Source organism: Bolinopsis microptera, chromosome 3 (assembly GCF_026151205.1).
Source record: "Bolinopsis microptera isolate Bmic1 chromosome 3, MBARI_Bmic_1.0, whole genome shotgun sequence".
In the NCBI taxonomy this organism is placed as follows: domain Eukaryota; kingdom Metazoa; phylum Ctenophora; class Tentaculata; order Lobata; family Bolinopsidae; genus Bolinopsis; species Bolinopsis microptera.
The window spans coordinates 7,980,691-8,000,026 of record NC_087074.1 but is presented as its reverse complement, the minus strand read 5'-3'; the positions used below and the strand labels follow the sequence as shown (position 1 = coordinate 8,000,026).

The following is a 19,336-nucleotide window of genomic DNA, read 5'->3' as shown; positions in this document are numbered from 1 at the left end:
TATAATTTCTAAATGTATTGTAAATGACTTTCATTTTTGGAATGTTTCTAAAGAAGTTTTAAAAAGAATTGAAGGCACTACTATATTGAAGGCCGGACTCCGAGCGGACTCCGGCGGAGCTCCTCCAAAATGTATTTCGTTTGGACTCGAAACTATTCTGGCGGACTCCAATCGGACCCAAGCGGACTCCAAGCGGACTTTAAAGTCCGCCGCGGCTCCGCGGCGGGTCGGTGGAGTGTCCGCCGCGGACTAAGTAGTAGTAGTAGTAGGTGACAGAAGCTTCTAAGCTTTCCGTAGTGCACTCCAACCTGCTTTCAGATATGGAGGTCATATATGCAGATCAGCTTGCCACCGGGCGTCTCTGGTCGGCGAGCCACCAGTGGCACCTGCGCGTAATAATATGCCGTACGGGTAATAGACCCCGGTTTGGCTGCTCTGAAATTCCGGCGGAGCTCGCGGAGTCCACTCCACGACGGATAGTGCCGAATTGAAGGTACCAGTTATGTCAGTAATAAGGAAAAACACAATGATTATCTTTGGTTTCATCCTTATGTAGCAAAGAAACGTTTTATAAATCTTTACTCCACTGGGAAGTATGAATAAATTAAATTTTTTAATGTTGTTGTTATTCATGATTAAAATTTGATAAATTATTACTTTTAAATTTGATGGAGAAATAGTTACTGTATACTTTTCCGTGTAGTGCAATGATACTTTGTAGACATTAGTGATGATGTTATGTCATAATTTTTACTTTACTTTACTTTTTTACTTTAAGAAGTTTGCAGGCCAAATCTATCTTTTCTTGAAATAACTGCATGAAAGAGTCAAATGTATCACAGCTATGCTGGAACCTATCTATATCGTTTTCTATTTCAAGACAGAGCTTCTCTAGGTTAGCATTACTATAGTCGTAGTGTATCCAGTAATTTTGTCTGATGAACCAGGTATTGGCACAGAGTCAGGGGAAAGCTCAAGTTGAATATAGCTTAGGGTGATGGTGGGAGATCTTATCAGATATCAAGTCCTGTAACAGCCAGGCATTTGGTGAGTTGGTACTGATATGGTTGATATGAAGCCGTTGTTGAATATTGTTTCTTGGAATTTGTCCTCTGATGGAGATGGGTCGTTCAAAATGTTGACATTGAAATCACCAAGAATATATACTTTTTTGCCATTCAGTTAAGATATAATACGTTCATATGCTTCGTTGAACAGTTCTCATTTCCCAGAAAAACAGTTAGTACATGATACTTAGGGGGTTTACAACCCCATTTTACCTCAAATTTCAATTTTAAGAATGGGTTTTTTGGGTTTTGAGGGTTTTTTTGGGTTTAAAAAAAAATGTTTGTAACTTTTTATCTAATTCGACTACACTGAAAACAAATACCCTACTAAATAATGGGCATAATTTGCCCATATCCCAATGTTTAATGAGCTGTTTAAAGCAATTTATGGGTGGGTATCTTATTTTATACACCAAGACACAGTTAGTACCGTGATTTCTCAACAGTTAGTACTGGCAAAAGGGGTGGGTGTTTTAATTATTATGTTCAAAACTTAGTACCTGACCCCCCCTCATGTTGATTCAAACAACACCTTTGGATTTTTAGCATCCTAAATTATAGGATTCATTTTTCCTTTTCTCTCTGCTATGCTAAAGAATTGAGATGATAACAACTCAAATTTTCTCAAGGTAGGATATTTTGATATGTGATGTTTGGCAGTATATGGGGCAAAAACAAACCTTATCGAGCAACTGATATGCCTCTTGCAACAGAAGGAGATACAGGTTAGTTCAAGATGTAACTTTCCATGGGAAACTTTGTTTTCCTCACCATTTTATTTAAAATTATAAATTGGAGATTCTTTTACATACCTTAGGGCCAATAAATTTGGTTTGCAATAAATTTGGTTACCATAATTTTGATTTACCATAATTTTAGTCACAAATTTCGCAAATTTTTAGTCTACAACAATTTAGTCACATTTTTCGGCTTTTCGAGACCATTTTCCATTCCATTTACATTAAAAACGACAAATTTAAACTGAGCATTACAGATTAAGCTGCAATGCATAATTACTCAGGAATTTCAGTAACATCAGATCTAGAGTTTGTGACTCTGTATCAGTAAGTTCTTCAATACACTGTTCAGTTTCTTTTTCACCCTTTTTCGACTTTACCATTTCTGTCGGTACGACGTATTTTACGTCGATATGATCCTTCAGCTGTTTCAACAGAGCATGCATTGGGATGGATCGATCAAAATGTAATGTCCAAAAGGAGCTCCAACCCTCTAATTGCAATAGGACTTTGGTACGGTTTTGTGCAGTAGGAACGGTGATGTCATTATATTAATTATAAATAATGTAAGCTTAATAATATTCAATATTCTTGTCATATAATATGATCTACTGAAATTTTGGTCTCCTTTAAAATAAGTCGCCGAAAAATTTGGTCTCATGAAATTTGGGAGTTGATGAATCCAGATTTTTGGAACATTTTTGGAACATGTCCCAAAATTGTCCCAAAAGTGTCCCATGCATTTATTTGCCCTAATAAGCTCTAAATAGTGCCAAAAATAATTGTAAATGATGGATATAGTTGCAAGCTAGGTCTAGGGGCCTTCAAAAGTAACATAACATTACCCAGGTTCATGGAATGAACGAAAATGAACAAAAATGAATATTGTCCTAAAAATGCTCAGAACGGTTTAAAATTGGTCGGAAAGTGTTTATATTGGTCCTAGGACCACTCAAACCAAGTTTGAGCATCACTGCATGGATATAGGTAAAAACTAGGCCTAAGAGCCATCAAAACTCAAATAACATTACCCAGGTTCATGGAATGAACGAAAATGAACAAAAATGAATATTATCCTAAAAATATTCAGAACGGTTTAAAATTGGTCGGAAAGTGTTTATATTGGTCATAGGACCACTCAAACCAAGTTTGGGAATCACTGCATGTCTAGAACCGATGTTACCTATGTTCCAAAATGTTCCAATTTTGGGACAATAGTCCTCCTGAGAATCCAGATTTTTGGAACATGGGGACATCGAAGTTGGCTGTATTTAAGTGCTGGGAAGCCTCAATTCGGTTTTCTAAGATGGATATAGGTAAAAACTAGGCCTAAGAGCCATCAAAACTCAAATAACATTACCCAGGTTCATGGAATGAACGAAAATGAACAAAAATGAATATTGTCCTAAAAATATTCAGAACGGTTTAAAATTGGTCGGAAAGTGTTTATATTGGTCCTGGGACCACTCAAACCAAGTTTGGGAATCACTGCATGTCTAGAACCGATGTTACCTATGTTCCAAAATGTTCCAATTTTGGGACAATAATCCTCCTGAGAATCCAGATTTTTGGAACATGGGCACATCGAAGTATTGGCTGTATTTAAGTGCTGGGAAGCCTCAATTCGGTTTTCTAAGATGGATATAGGTAAAAACTAGGCCTAAGAGCCATCAAAACCCAAATAACATTACCCAAGTTCATGGAATGAACGAAAATGAACAAAAATGAATATTGTCCTAAAAATGCTCAGAACGGTTTAAAATTGGTCGGAAAGTTTGGGAATCACTTCATGTCTAGACCCGATGTTACCAATGTTGTCACAATAATCTTCCTGAGCATCCAGATTTTTGGAACATGGGGACATCGAAGTTCTGGGTAGCCTCAATTCGGTTTTCTAAGATGGATATAAAAAAACTAGGCCTAGAGGAGCCATCAAAAGTCGAATAACATTACTCAAATTTATGGAATGAACAACGAACATGAAAATTTTCCTCAAAGCGCTCAGAATGGTTAAAAAATGGTGGCAAAGAGTCAATATTTTCGTCCAACAGGGTCTTAAAGTTGCAATCAGAATTATGTACAATTAGACAGAAATTATTTTATTGGGCAAATATTTTGGTTTTAATAATCCTCCAATATTTTGATATAAATTTTTGACATCACTAGCTGTATTTGAGTGTGCTGTGTATTTTGAAAACAAAGACAACAGTCATTTAGTAAACAGCAAATTAAATTCTACGTTTATTATCTAGTAAAAATACTGTATGTTATAAAATACTGTATATTATAAAATCTGTATATAAAAATAAACTACTCAATTACTCTACAGTAAGACTTCTTTATACAGACCGTTTTAACGGACCAGGTGGAGATGAAAATAGATTTTGTCGTTGTGTCGGGGTTCAGTCTTCGTCTTTTTGTCAATTTTAAACCGTTCTGAGCATTTTTAGGACAATATTAATTGTTGTTCATTTTCGTTCATTCCATGAACCTGGGTAATGTTATTTGAGTTTTGATGGCTCTTAGGCCTAGTTTTTACCTATATCCATCTTAGAAAACTGAATTGAGGCTTCCCAGCACTTAAATACAGCCAATACTTCGATGTGCCCATGTTCCAAAAATCTGGATTCTCAGGAGGATTATTGTCCCAAAATTGGAACATTTTGGAACATAGGTAACATCGGTTCTAGACATGCAGTGATTCCCAAACTTGGTTTGAGTGGTCCTAGGACCAATATAAACACTTTTCGACCAATTTCAAACCGTTCTGAGCATTTTTAGGACAATATTCATGTTTGTTCATTTTCGTTCATTCCATGGACCTGGGTAATGTTATTTGAGTTTTGATGGCTCTTATGCCTAGTTTTTACCTATATCCATCTTAGAAAACCGAATTGAGGCTTCCCAGCACTTAAATACAGCCAATACTTCGATGTGCCCATGTTCCAAAAATCTGGATTCTCAGGAGGATTATTGTCCCAAAATTGGAACATTTTGGAACATAGGTAACATCGGTTCTAGACATGCAGTGATTCCCAAACTTGGTTTGAGTGGTCCCAGGACCAATATAAACACTTTCCGACCAATTTTAAACCGTTCTGAATATTTTTAGGACAATATTCATTTTTGTTCATTTTCGTTCATTCCATGAACCTGGGTAATGTTATTTGAGTTTTGATGGCTCTTAGGCCTAGTTTTTACCTATATCCATCTTATAAAACCAAATTGAGGCTTCCCAGCACTTAAATACAGCCAATACTTCGATGTTCCCATGTTCCAAAAATCTGGATTCTCAGGAGGATTATTGTCCCAAAATTGAAACATTTTGGAACATTGGTAACATCGATTCTAGACATGCAGTGGTGCACAAACTTGGTTTGAGTGGTCCTAGGATCAATGTAAACACTTTCCGACCCATTTTAAACCATTCGGAGCACTTTGAGAAGAATGTTCATTTTCGTTCATTTCTGGTCATTCCATGGGTAATTTTATACGACTTTTGATGGCTCCTAGGCCTAGCGTACGGCTATATCCATCTTAGAAAACCGAACTGAGCCTTCCCAACACTCAAATACGGCCAATACTGCGATGTGCCCATGTTCCAAATTTATGGATTCATCTACTGAAATTTGGTTTACAACAATTTTAGTCTAAAGTTTGATTAAATTTATGGTAGACCAAATTTGTCGTTCTTAAGGTATTTAATAGTCTTAAAGACTTGACCAATGGTGTAAACTTAAAACTAGAAATGTTGATATTGTCTTGGGATAACTGCTGTAGATGATAGTGGCTCTCATTAGGAACACTTCTAATTATGATTACGTATATAATATATATTATAATTACGTATATTATGAGCCATCAGATTAAAAGTTAAAACTTCTTTGCAGGTCACCTGTATTAAAGATTGTATGCATTTCAAAAAACAAAAATGTTACATCTGACAAGGTTTAGGTGACTGACTATATTAGAGTTTGTCAAACAGTAGTACACATGAATCACCAATGTTGGAAACGACCATGTAATGGGGAATCATCCAAATGGGGGAATCATCCAAATGGGGAATCATCCAGATCAATCTTACTACTCTCTGTTGATATCCCATAAAGTAGTATGACATTAACTCGGCTGTACCAAAATACTAAAGTTTATCCAAAATCTAAGAACAGATAGTTTTTTTTAGACACATACTTGATCAATAAGTTAAATATAAACATACGTATTCTGCATCTTTTAAGCTATTGTTCGATTGTCTAGGTGCTATACTTCGCAGGTTACGGCATTAATGGGTCCACAAGCTGTCGCGATAGGCTGTAACCAAGGAAACGCCGCGGTCAACCGTAAAATATTGGAGTAGGGCTCCAAAATATTTTTAGTTTTACTATGTATAATTTGAGACAGGAGGAAAATTTAGGAGGAAATAGTCTTGTTCAGTTCGTAGCACACTTACAGGTTGACTCTTGATGTCAATGCATTTGGTGACAGTGGCTTAACGTTGCCTGTTGAGTGTTGGCGCCCCCTCTCTAAAATTGAACAAATTAGGTGACTTTAGAGGATACGCCGGTAAAATCTCTAAAAACGTGTGTTTCTAGAGCAAAACGTGCACTTTTGCTAGTACCTCAGTTAAGTTTTTCAAAATTGTCCCACATTCAAACGACGATTTTTCGCCCCCTTAAGATAGGGCCCCCCCCACACCCCCCCCCCCCCCGCACAGTGGAAGAAAATTGGAAGAAAATGGGCCTTTTTCAGGAATGGAGTGACACTGTCCCATTTTTTAATAGCTTTTCTACCAAACAAGAATCGTATGTCACAGGAATTTTGTACCTTCTGGAGTTTCTTTATGAGAAAATTAGATAAACCATTATATAGAAGTCCATTGCAATAGTCTAGTTTTGAAAAGATCAAACAGTGAATGAGCTGCCTTTTAGGTCATAGTTAAGCTTTGAGCCTATAACTCGAAGGTTCCTCAAATGGATGTTGCAACAACTGATAATTAAATTGACTTGATCTTCAAAATATGTAAGGAATTGGTCAAAGAGGACACCTAAACTTTTTACTGTGTGGGATGCATCCACAGGGTCAGCTGCATTGTCAAGTTGTATTGAATCGACTGGACATGAAGAGTAACTGTCCAATTCCAAGGAAGCATCTCTTTGATCTTCATTTATCAATATTTAAAGCACGAAGGATCTGTTATTGAGGTATGTTATATATCATAGTCGGCCAACAGCATTCTGTGCGTGATCTGCATTATATCATACAACAGGCAGATATCTGACATGTGCTGCAGAGAAACGCCCATTGTATACTCATTTTTCTCTCTATGTTCTGACAATTAACATTAATTGCCGACTACAATAGCTGACATAATTTATCAATGATCTGAAACAACTTCTTATTATATACCAATCATATGTTTCCAGAATTCCATTCATCTTCAGTAGACCATAACAGTGTCTAGACGTTACTTATAAGCCTTGAATGAAAGAGGATGCCACCACTAATTTTATTAGAACTGAGTCTAAAGGGCTAATGAAACTTGGCAAGTATCATAAACCATTAATATTTATTTTCTGGAGTCGACTCAGTGAGAAGTAATATATTAGGTCTAAATGAAAACGGAGATTGTATTAATATAAAACACATATTCCAAGGATCCTAGCTTTATTATATACTTTAAATACATCTTTTAAAGATTTAGGATAAACGATTTAAGATAAACACATTTCCAAACATATAATCGAAGTCTTATTGTGCTGGTTAATGGTTATCCTCAGATGATGTTTTCTTCCGCAAACTAATGTATCAAATCTTATTGTTTTGATGTATACTTTCTTAATATGACGTTAACAGCAGGGCCAGGGCATAAAAGCTTTTGGTGTATGTCCCCTTAATAACCATAGATAATAGAATTGTCATTTATGACCATTACAAGTAAAAATTCATCAGTTTGCCAAGGACGTAGGTTTCATTACTGCTGATAAGTTTCTTTCAATATATGGATGAGTTCCAATACAACTCGCTCCAACCGAAAGTCAGGGAAGGGCCGCCAAAAACTTATTCATCTTCTCCACTATAGGCTTCTCTGGCTCTTGGGGGAGGACATCAACAATTGGACAGTTGTAGAGATACATCTTATCATACAGTAAGACACATCTTGAATAAAAAGCTATCAGACCTGTTATATACATTGCGAACAAGAGAATCATCACTGATACTCTTAACGCAACGGGCAGCATTGTCAGCCAGACCAAATACATGACGAACCCATCCAGACCTCCGATTAAAAGTGACATGAGGATGGCCATCAAATACTGGCAGGTCATCCTATCTGTGGAGGGGTGAGTTCTCCACTCTCGTACGGGGGTTATCCTGTGGATGACATTGAAGGTAGTGTGGCAATCAGGACATACGATAGTCAGATAGTGGCGAATCCACTTGATCAGACATACCATGTGTGCGAATCTACACTGTCTTCTCAAACAGTAACAAGGCTCTATCAATATGTTTGAGCCAGATGATTTCATCACTTTGTGGGTCGTACTTGTCATCAAACTACCACTTCCTTGTTTCAAAATCTTTCCGAGAAATATGCCAGATTGTCCACAAAAACGGCAGTTTTCAATTTCCTTGAGACCGCCCCATTTCTTGGCTGCAAATCTTCCCACATTGATATCCATGCTCCAGCAGTAGTTTCTACTATAAGCGCAAAACCTGCAAAAATTGAACAAACGTAAACCACAACCAAAGGTTATCTCAGACTATCTCGTTTTAATCCCGTAAATGAATAGCAGCACATTCTTTTGCTTTGTGCACAACATTACTGTTCGAGAAAGAAGAAATAGATCTAGCTGAATAGATCTGAAATTAAACAACGGATTAATGATCTAGTCATTATCCGCCAATTCGGCTAATGACATTACTTTTCTTTTAACATACATCAGGTATCTTTATCACATGACCATCGGATTTGTGGTCTGTTCGGCATAATAGAATTTTTTTCAATACCCTATTATTTTCTTAATTCGCTTTGACAAAAGCAAAGACCACGTGGTTGTTTTAGAAAATGATGATTTCATCACTTCAACTGAAGAACTTCGGTTGAGGTGTTGAAATCATTCAATATTCCCCAAATAAAAACATTCCCAAACAAGGCAAAAATTCCCCAAATTTAAACATTCTCCAAATTAAAACGCGCTTGAGATATTCAACTGCATATAGCTGGGATAACTTTAATTATTACCAAAATATCGGCGTTGGATCATGTCATGTCGTGAGAACTCACGAATATGATGTCTCTACTAGAGGATATAATACATCATATATATAATATGTTTCCAGAACTCCCCATCTTTACACCATTTAAATGTTTCTTGACGTTATATTTATTTACTTTGATTAGAACCGCTGGACTAATCGGGACTTTGTAAGTAACATAAACCATTTAATTTTGAATCGGTAGTCATTCGAGATAAAATTTGAACTTAATTCATTTAAAAATATTCTTAATAATTTAATAAAATCGAAGACTCCAAGTGCTCATTACCTAAAAAATGTGTCCTTTAAGCTTGTATTATATATAATATAGCTTACAAAGGCAACACATAAGTGTGGTGGCCGGTGGGTGCAGAATCGCACTATTGACCTAATATCGCAAATTTTTGCACCATCGGCCGGGCCGTTATTCGTTCTATCAGATTTGTATAATTGGTATCGCTGTCTACAATGAGATATAATCGACATGCCCGTAACTTAAACTATGGTTAAGATCAAGCGTTTTTCATGATTTAACATTAAAAAAGCGGAAAGTAGAAAATTGGCTTTTAAAACATATTATACAGAAAGTTGATTATCATTATTATCAGGATAGCAAGTTAATATAATAATGCATAATTGACTTTCAATGCTATCGATATAAGATTAAGAAACAATTGAAAGTGAATATTGGATAATGAATAAATCGTCAAGCCGATTAGCGATCCCCCAACAGATTGAAATTGAGTCATATTAGTCTGTTATACACACAATGCAGGGACAAAAGGATTTCGCGGTATGTACGAAATCGCGAAATTTCCCATTCTCCGCGACAAATTTTATGTATAGTTTAATGTATAGCCTGTTAAATTTCGCGGTATCGCGAAATTTGGCCAAAATAATCGCGAAATCCTTTTGTCCCTGACACAATGTGTTAGAATCCCAGCCATCCTGATTCCTGCCCATCTAATCGTCAAACCTTCTAGGTTTACACAAAAGAATTGCCAGAAAATTCAGCCGTAGGACATTAGTCATTACGTAAGACACCCTACAAGTTAGTTGTCGTGTTAAACAAAACAATCGCGCTAGGCAACCTGAGAGTACCTAAAGACTGCAAATTTGGCGAATTGTTCAGCTCAATTGCGGTGTTTTTGTCTCCAAATTTGCTGCACATAAAAAGTTTTAGTGTTTAGGCACTAGGCAGGTGCAGGATCGCACTATGTATTTGGAAAATATTACCACACCTATATGGTATGTTGCCTCTGCCAACTTATTGGAAATATAAACTAAACACTAATTATAGCTAAAAATCCATCATCTTGTCCTCAAAGTTAAGGTAAGTTCAATAATGCAGCTTATTAGATTCTTGAGCTCCAATACATAGATTATAAGATTCACAAAGATGGAAGTTTCTTGAACTGAAAATAGTCAGGGAAGGGCTTCCGACCTTTCTGTGCTCTTCTTCTCCGGCTTTTGGGGGATACTATCGTCAACAGAATGATTAAAGGTATACAAATCACGGTCTAGCATGGCACATCTTGAATACGTTGTTATCATGCCTACTATCATGCCTGCTGTGATAGCTAGATACATTCCAAACAGAAGAATCATGATAGTTAATCTCAATCCGATGGGCAATGTTGTCGACCAGACCATATAGATGACGAAACCGTCCATGATTCCAATTATAATTGCCATAACTTGGCTCATAAAGACCGCATTGCAACATTGTCTAAAAATTCGGAATGTCATGGTCCGTGAAAGATGCAGATTTGTCGACGTCAGATCGTCTCACCCATATTCCTGGCAGTCATCACTCATAAATCTTAGACGCACGTCTATCAAAAGAAGAAAATAACACCACGACTGATGGCACAACTACTGTGAATTGTGAACAGATATTAGTTTTGGTGAAGCAGCAATATCGCAGCGACTTAGTGGCGCTGGCTGCCAGTTTTATTAGATGTATTGTAGTATGAATTATCTCTTTAATTTAATGAATAGCAATCGCAATTTTCAAAGTAGCTCTTTTGTGCACTAGAGTGCTCATGTAAAGAAAGAAAGTACGGAGGAGTAACCTAGAATGGACGTTATTGTCTAGAGCGTTAATTATAGCGATGTAGCCCAAGAAATTGACATCGTACAAGAACGAAATGTGCGATTTGAAATCATACTCGTGTAGTAGCTTTAAACAGTTTCTACAGCTCCCGGAACAAAAACATTCAGCTGAAATTTCATAAAATGATTGGCCATCAACTGCGCTGTGCTCTGTGGCTTTGGCTTGGGTTGAACATCAACAACTGGGCAGTTGTAGATATACATCTCACGATATAGCATGACACATCTTGAATAAGCAGCTATATAACCGGCTGCATACATTGCAAACAAAATAATAATGACACATATTCTCAATAGAGTTGGCAGCGTGGTCAGCCATACCATCCAGATGACGAAAATGTCGAGGAGTCCGATAATAATTGCCACAAGGATCGCACTGCAATATCGGCTCATCATCCTGTCTGTGTCGGGGTTGGTTGTCCATTCACGTAATGGGGTGACATTGTGGATGCAATCATAGGTGACACCACACCTAGGACATTCTTTTGTCAGATTTTTGTGAATCGATCGGATGAGGCAAGACATGTGCGTCATTTTGAAATGTCTGTTCAAACAATGACACGGTTCCATAAGTTTAGATGAGCCTGTCAGACAGGTGCCTGGTAGTCTACAGAAGCGACAAAATTCAACATCCTTGAAATCTGGGAGCTTCCCGTTTTCAGGGTCATTCTCGTCGCTGGAGTTCTCCGTAGTCATTTCGTGACCGTGTTTTTGTAGAATATTTTGTATCGACTCCATTGTCTCTCTAAAATAAAATACTGGTAAAAATAACAATAATAAATTAGAAGATATGTATCATTTCACTCTTGTAGATGCCATTTAATCAGTCCCGAATATAAAAAGAAAACAAATTATATTTAAGGTATAAAGCAAGATCAAAAATTCTTAGAAATTACGGGATTACTCCTGTGTCTTATATTACAAACTATTTCATTTCAGTATCAGAAGTATCCACAGAAGGTGGAATTGAGGAGACTAATGATGTAGTGAGCTCTGAACCTGTGGCCTCGGAGGACACCAAGGAGGACACCCCAACCACTGAACCAGTCCCAGAACCAGTCCCGGCACCAGAACCTGTCAGCTCATGGTGGGACTACACTGCTAGTTACACTAACAAGCTCAAACAGTCCGCTCAGACTCTACAACAGTCTGCTCAACAGTCTGCTCAGACCCTACAACAATCTGCCCAGCAGTTTGATTACAATAAACTTGGAGAAAAAATAGGTAACATGATTATTGATCGTGCAGATTTCATTCGAGACGGAATTGTTCTTGTTATGAATGTTTCAAATTTTTCTTTACACAGGTGAGACAGTGAACAAGGAGAAGGTTACCAGTGCAACCAACAACTTGGGATCCTATTTCAACTCCATGTACAATGGCTTAAAGACATCCGTCGAAACAATACAGAAAGAAGGCATCCCTGTGAGTCAATTTATACTTTAACTTAGACAACTTTGATTTAAAGCTTTAAAGGGCTTAAGGGGGCCGGGGGGGGGGGGTCTTCATCAAAATTCTCTCGAAATCGACTTTATAGTTGTTTCTGATAGAGGGGAGTGATATCTATCAGCTGCTTTTGGTCCCATGGAAAAATATTGTTCCTAGCCGAAATTATCGCTGGTCAAAGGTCAGCGCTTATGTGTAATTGTATTGCGCGAGCGATTTTCAATCGCGCGTTCTGAAAATCGAGTCTAAAAATCTATCTTCTCCTACATTGTTTGAGCAATCACCCTCAAACTTTCAGGATATGTTCTTTGGATCAGTAAGAAGAGAACTCTAGAGCCAGAATTTTGAGATAGGCCTTTAAAGATTTTTAATCCGATTTTGAAATTCTTGGACCTCTAAAAATTAAGGTCCAAGAATTTCAAAATCGAATTAAAAATCTTTAAAGGCCTATCTCAAAATTCTGGCTCTAGAGTTCTCTTCTTACTGATCCTAAGAACATATCCTGAAAGTTTGAGGGTGATTGCTCAAAAAATGTGCAATCACCCTCAAACTAAATAGAAGCAGAAACCATACAATACATTCAGTGGCGTAACGAAGGGCCCCGCTGACCCCGCTGTGCAGGGAGGGGGGGGGGGGGGGGGCATCTTAGGGGGGGGGGGGGGGGGGGCGCAAAGTCGTTTGAAGGCACTAGCAAAACTGCGCGTTTTGCTCTAGAAATACACTTTTTAGAGATTTTACCGGCGTATCATGGCTTGAGAAACGTCTGTCATCAACTTTGGACTTTTTATTCTTTGGTATCTTGAGCATGAGATGGTCATCCGGTCTCTTCGACATGGTCACGGTGTTTGAGAATTCTGTATCCACTACATCCACATCCAGTAATACTTTGACGTAACCAGGTGCAGTACCGTGAACTGATTTGTGTGTTAATAGACAAACTTTAAAGAAGATTCGCTGGTCTATAGGGAGTACGTGGGCCTTCTTATAGAAGGGAACCAAGTCCGTGGTTCTGTCTTCTATGTTATAGATGAAACGAACCACCTGAGAAGTAGTAACCTTCAAATTTCCAATGACCATGTATATTGTAATTTGATTCAAATTGATTAACGGGTGAAGAAAAAATGGTATATATTTATATATACCATAAAAGAGGGCAGTATCCAAGTAGCCCGACAGGTGTTCCCGAACAGGTGTGAGGTATGTTAGGGTTAAGGTTAACCCTAACCTTAACCCTAACCCTGTTCGAAAACACCTGTTCGGGAACAGCTGTCGGGTTACTCAGATAACAGTACATGCGATACAATTTATTGTAATTGCATAATGCATATTGACACACCGATAAAAACCACAATAAAAAGTGCGCCGAAAGTTGCGAAAGATCTGCCGACCTATTGTTATACAATCATTATTATATTAAGAAACTGTTTACACCATTAAAATATTCAAAACCCCTAAAAGAAATCAAGAATCAAGACATCCTAAAATGAAATCAAGACATCCTAAAATATTGTTATACATTACATACCTAATTGCAAGAGAATGCAAAGTATTTATAACACAGATCATACAACTTCAATTAACGGTTAAACAGTAAACAGACCTAACGTTGAAACTCAAACCTCGGAACCAATTCATTACCGGACCAGCAAATGAACATGCACATTCATAAGATTGTATCATCAAAGATGCGTCGAATGATCTTCAAAGATCATTAAATTATGTAAATAAATATATAATATTATACAATAATAATGATACAAAGAACTAACATAATATGAACTACTGATCTAGGAGTCGAGTTGATCAACTTGTTGATCTGCATCACTATAAAATATCCATATTATTATAACTTTCAGTATACCGATGAACTCCTGATAGATATTGGTATCCAAGATATTCCAGTTAAGGAGTATGGCTAAGCATTGCTGCGCTTAATTAAGAATTTTAGTTCAATAAAGCATGTGTATTGTGTAAGGGAATGAACTACAATTGGGGATTATTTTCGTCAGTTGTAGTTTCAAAATGTCGTTAGTTATTCTTTTTGCTTGAATTTTGGTCATTGTAACCGACGAAGATAATCCTTGATATGATAAATAGTTAGCGTTGTACTAGGTTTTCTGTTAAATACACTCCTTGGCTGGCCCTCCTTATAATAACAAGTATTCCTCCAGATGTTATCAGAGTTTGATGAAGAGCAGAACCAGTTTGTCAAAATGCAACAACGTCGTCAAGGTAAGTTACACGACTCCAGTTTATTTTAATTTGAAGCTTAATACTAGATCTGGATACTATATATACTATATATACTATATATAATATATATACTGGATACTATAAATACTGGATACTATATATACTGGATACTATATATACTGGATACTATATATCATATACTGGTTGTTGGGAGGTGAACCGTATTTTTGACCAATCAGAACCTATAATCTCTGTCACGTGTCAAAAACAAATATGATTCACCGTATCAGTGTAATGTGGTCCAATAAATACTCAAAATCAATTTTCGAGTATGAGAATTTGGCCATTTTCGTCGGGACTCTCAAAAATACTTATGACCCACGCTCCTCAAATTTTGAAGATTCTGCACGCCACTTTACATTTAAGTGCACCAAAGGAGAGTTACAGAAGATAATGCGCTAGTTACATCCTTTATCACTGGTGATATAATGTACACCGTCAACCATCATTCTATGTTGAATGTACACTCAATACAATGTGTGTTTGCTATACATTGGGTCTCAGCTTATTATCGAAAAGAAGAAAAGGGAACGCGATCGGCACCTAAAAGAGTACATACAGATTATACATGTTAAATTTAAAGTTAATAAAGAGTGAAGACTGCTCGATACAAACAGTTAGCTAGTGCCTTGTATACAGTGCACAGGTAGTTAAAAACATTATGACTCATTCAGTTTTAACACTGTTTAGGTGCGGCTGTTCCACCATGGGTTGGTTATAACGAGGAGGAAAAGATGAAGAAACAAATACTTTCACTTTCACTGGTTAGTCAATTTCACTTTCACTGGTTCTAGTCAAATTTAACCACCTTCACTTCCACTGGTTAATCAAATGTTACCACCTTCACTTCCACTGGTTAATCAAATGTTACCACCTTCACTTTCACTGGTTAATCAAATGTTACCACCTTCACTTCCACTGCACTGGTAAGTCAACACTCCGCTAGTATATTCAGCTGTTTAGCTAAACAATAATATCAGATCTTTGTAACAGGACGAACGAAATGTTTTGAGGGACCCTCCAGCGGGTGTAGACTTTGTGTTTGATTTTGAGAGCAATATGCCCGTAGCAACCGCAATGTTGGAAACCGATCCTAAACTCAACGACCTCAGATTTAAACTCGTTCCTAAAGTGTAAGTAGAAGCAAACATAGTTATACAGTCTGCACTGCAGCCTTTTCAGTTTTCTCATTGAAGAAATTCAAAATACTTAATTAACCAGAGATTAAAGCTTAGATCTTACATTGATTTCGATCGAAATGAAAAAGTAAGTACTCTGACCTCTGCAGGATTAAAGAAGACAAGTTTTGGAGAAACTACTTCTATCGTGTCAGTCTTATCAAGCACAGTTCTCAGCTCGCATCTCTTGATAGTAAGTTGTTCTTATATGACTACAATTATATTAAATCTAGATTGTTAATTCTACACCTAAACCACCACTTTACAAAGTTTACAAAGGTTTCACCTACATGCTATTCAAGTCTGTCTAAAATATCAGATACATAGAATAGAGTAGAATATTGTGCAATGTTACAAAGCAAAACACGTTTGAAACCTAATAAATGATTTGACCACCACGTACGCTTTGAACGATTAAACAGGTCATAGTGTTTAAAATTAAATAGAATTAATAAAATTAATTAATGAAACACAAAGAAAGGAGTTGAAGCACCAATGACATACAAATATTTTATTCATAAGAGTTGCAAGCAGAGCGTTCCTGCTTTGTTGTGGCAAAATACCTGTTGCTAACTCCCCATTTCCCCATAAACCAAGGATTAAAACAAAGGCCATTATGCATGTATGCCATTAGAAAAACTATCCTTATATCATTATTCTCGGTTATATCAACGCCACGGATTTGTGAGAGCTGGGTTTTTGGATAAAACAGGTCATAGTTTAAAAATAAAATAGAATTAATAAATTAATTAATGAAACACAAAGAAAGGAGTCGAAGCACCAATGACATACAAATATTTTATTCATAAGAGTTGCAAGCAGAGCGTTCCTGCTTTGTTGTGGCAACATCCCTGTTGCTAACTCCCCATAAACCAAGGATTAAAACAAAGGCCATTATACATTTATGCCATTAGAAAAACTATCCTTATATCATTAGCAGTTCTGCGGAAAAGATTTGCAGTTTTTGAACAATTTTTCAAGAATTAAACGAAGATGGGAACATCACTTCAAATTAAATGAAAGATTAGCTGTTCTTACTCAAATCATCTAGTGGTGTTGTTTACTGCAGACCACTTCATGACCACTCAATTCAATCAATTTGCTACTACGTAGTTGGTATTTTGTTACTCATATGAAAAATTTTATTATAGAGTTTTTAAACGAATCCTCAAAAACTTAGCCTCTTAGGCCCTAAGTAATAAGTATGTTCATTGCTTTAATATAAACATGTATCTTGCTCACATTGGTATGCAACTGAGCTCTGTATCTCAATCAGAAGCTGAGATCCCAGCATAGCAAATCTATGTTCCATAAGTTAATGTTCTAAGAAATTCTGTGGAACATACCCAACAAAGTGCCTGATAATATTAAAGCTGAAGCTACGTTTGAGTCGTTTAAAGTTAGTTTGTCCAAGTTTATTGCTTTGATACCGGACAACCCTCCGACTTCCGGTTATAGCTGCAGCTGGTCTAATTCCCTGGTAGACTACTCGCCATCGAGGTGGTCAGAAATCTGGTGACCCTTCCTGCTACGAGGATTTAAACACAACCAAAGTAACCAAAGTAAGTAAGATGTGAGTCGTCAAACGGGTACGGTTGAAAAAAGCGTGGTTCCGAGTCGAGATATGGTGACAAATACCAGTTTAGTATGTACCTGAGCTGTGTATATAAAGGTTATTTGAGCAGGCTTGTTGTCAGGTACATGATTATCATATTCCATTATTTTATAGTCATATTCATATAAATATCTGCGTAAACAATAAAGAAATTGTGAACAAGACTACTCGTCCGACACGATTACATCCCCGAGGGTAAGACCCTGTCAAAAATTTGGATCTAGAAGGCAAAGAGTGGTGACTTTATTGTCCTTGTTTTAACCTGGATATGTACCCTCAGAAAGCCCGACACCAGAAGCAGCACCAGAAGTAGCACTTCCCTCGCCCGGCCCAGACGAACCAGACTACTCCTTTTCTCCACAGGATGATGAGTTTATCAGCGACCATCTCAGTAACTATGAGGATGCTGCCGAAGGTGCCTTTATCGCTTTAACTTGTCTCGGATATACCATATGGATATTGAATATATTATACCATATGGATAGTAGTTTAGTTACTGATACTTAGCACCTCAAGACTTCCTATCAATCTGTTGATTCGTTCAGAAAAACTAACCAAATAACGCTCTGTCTTCAGAGGAGCTTGTACTTAACGAAGATGAGTTGAAACATTTGGGGCTACAGAAAGATGGAGATAAAGAGACGGAGACTGCTACAGCGGCAGATGAGGAGTGGGAGGCTGAACTTGCTCGGGAACTCCAGGTTTACCATCTTAATATAATGTTGAAGATATATTATACATACCAGTATATATATATCAAGGTGTACTCCACTTTTAGTAAGATATTATTATCTTTAGTAAGATATTATTTAGAATATCTCCGCAAACTTGGAAGTGAATCCGATGGCTACCTAATAGTTATACCTCTCGCCAGGATTTCGATATGGTAGAGGATGTTGATGGAAAGCTTGACGCAGGAGATTTCGAGGCAGAGCTAGAGGAAATGTTACAGAATCAGTAGGGGACGACAAACGTGAACAACAGACTTTCATACGTCATGATAATCAAAGTGAACTTTTTCTATTTGGACTTTGTAGAAATTTGATAGAGAATTTCCTAGTAGATTATTCCAGAAACTAGCAGATTTTACGAATATTGGGAGTAATTGAAGGTACAGCTGCCACATGACAGTGACCAGATGATTAAATTGCATGTGAGAAATAAAGTGGACGAGAAATTGCAACACGTCCAATTAGCGATGAGATTGGGTAATGTAGTAATGTGTAGGCTGATTCATGTTCTTCCAGTAATACTCTAGATGAGGACCAGTACTAGCGATCCGATAGAGATATAACTCTTGAGAATCCTTTCTATCGGTGCAAAGATTCCCAATAACGTACCTCAAGCTCAGTCATCAGTGATATCTTTGATTAGAATTGCCCTTAACGCTGATTTTTAAGCGTCTTGACTTGTCCAGGATAAACTTGCACTAGATTAGTGTAATACATTTTTAAACCCCAATTTTTGTTTGTGTTAACTACGCTAAAATTGAATGATTACTAAATATACTGTAGTTTTAAATATTCGAGAGGAAATATGAACGCCTGTTTTGTTATAAAATTATAATTCATTAATTTAATTTCGAACTGAACATAAACAAAACTCTTCTTCAATATAAACAACTCGACCGTAACAATAATGAGTACCTCGTTTCTGCACACCAATTCA

At 37.0% G+C, this 19,336-nt stretch overlaps 2 protein-coding genes across 3 annotated transcripts in view; both read left to right on the top strand.

Moving 5' to 3' along the window:
• Positions 1 to 19,336, top strand: part of LOC134812251 (2-oxoisovalerate dehydrogenase subunit beta, mitochondrial-like) — a 704,467-nt gene that overhangs the window by 301,526 nt on the left and 383,605 nt on the right. The window lies entirely within an intron of this gene.
• Positions 1,694 to 19,203, top strand: LOC134812247 (synapse-associated protein 1-like). Of its 2 annotated transcripts, XM_063819521.1 has the most exons (11): positions 1,694 to 1,792; positions 12,116 to 12,400; positions 12,483 to 12,601; positions 14,479 to 14,523; positions 14,794 to 14,854; positions 15,566 to 15,639; positions 15,869 to 16,008; positions 16,164 to 16,246; positions 17,949 to 18,083; positions 18,245 to 18,369; positions 18,543 to 19,203. In XM_063819521.1, the coding sequence occupies exons 1-11, from the start codon at positions 1,717 to 1,719 to the stop codon at positions 18,627 to 18,629; spliced, it is 1,230 nt and encodes a 409-aa protein (XP_063675591.1). In that variant the 5' UTR covers positions 1,694 to 1,716; the 3' UTR covers positions 18,630 to 19,203. The 2 variants fall into 2 exon arrangements, with proteins under 2 accessions (XP_063675591.1, XP_063675592.1); XM_063819522.1 differs by lacking the exon at positions 14,479 to 14,523.

Excerpts from the sequence above, each read along its gene's own strand:
- LOC134812247 (XM_063819521.1), top strand. The coding sequence starts at position 1,717 with ATGTTTGGCAGTATATGGGGCAAAAACAAACCTTATCGAGCAACTGAT. Across the intron at positions 16,009-16,163 it reads TTTAAACTCGTTCCTAAAGT|GATTAAAGAAGACAAGTTTT; the intron begins GTAAGTAGAAGC and ends TGACCTCTGCAG. Across the intron at positions 16,247-17,948 it reads TCAGCTCGCATCTCTTGATA|AAAGCCCGACACCAGAAGCA; the intron begins GTAAGTTGTTCT and ends ATGTACCCTCAG.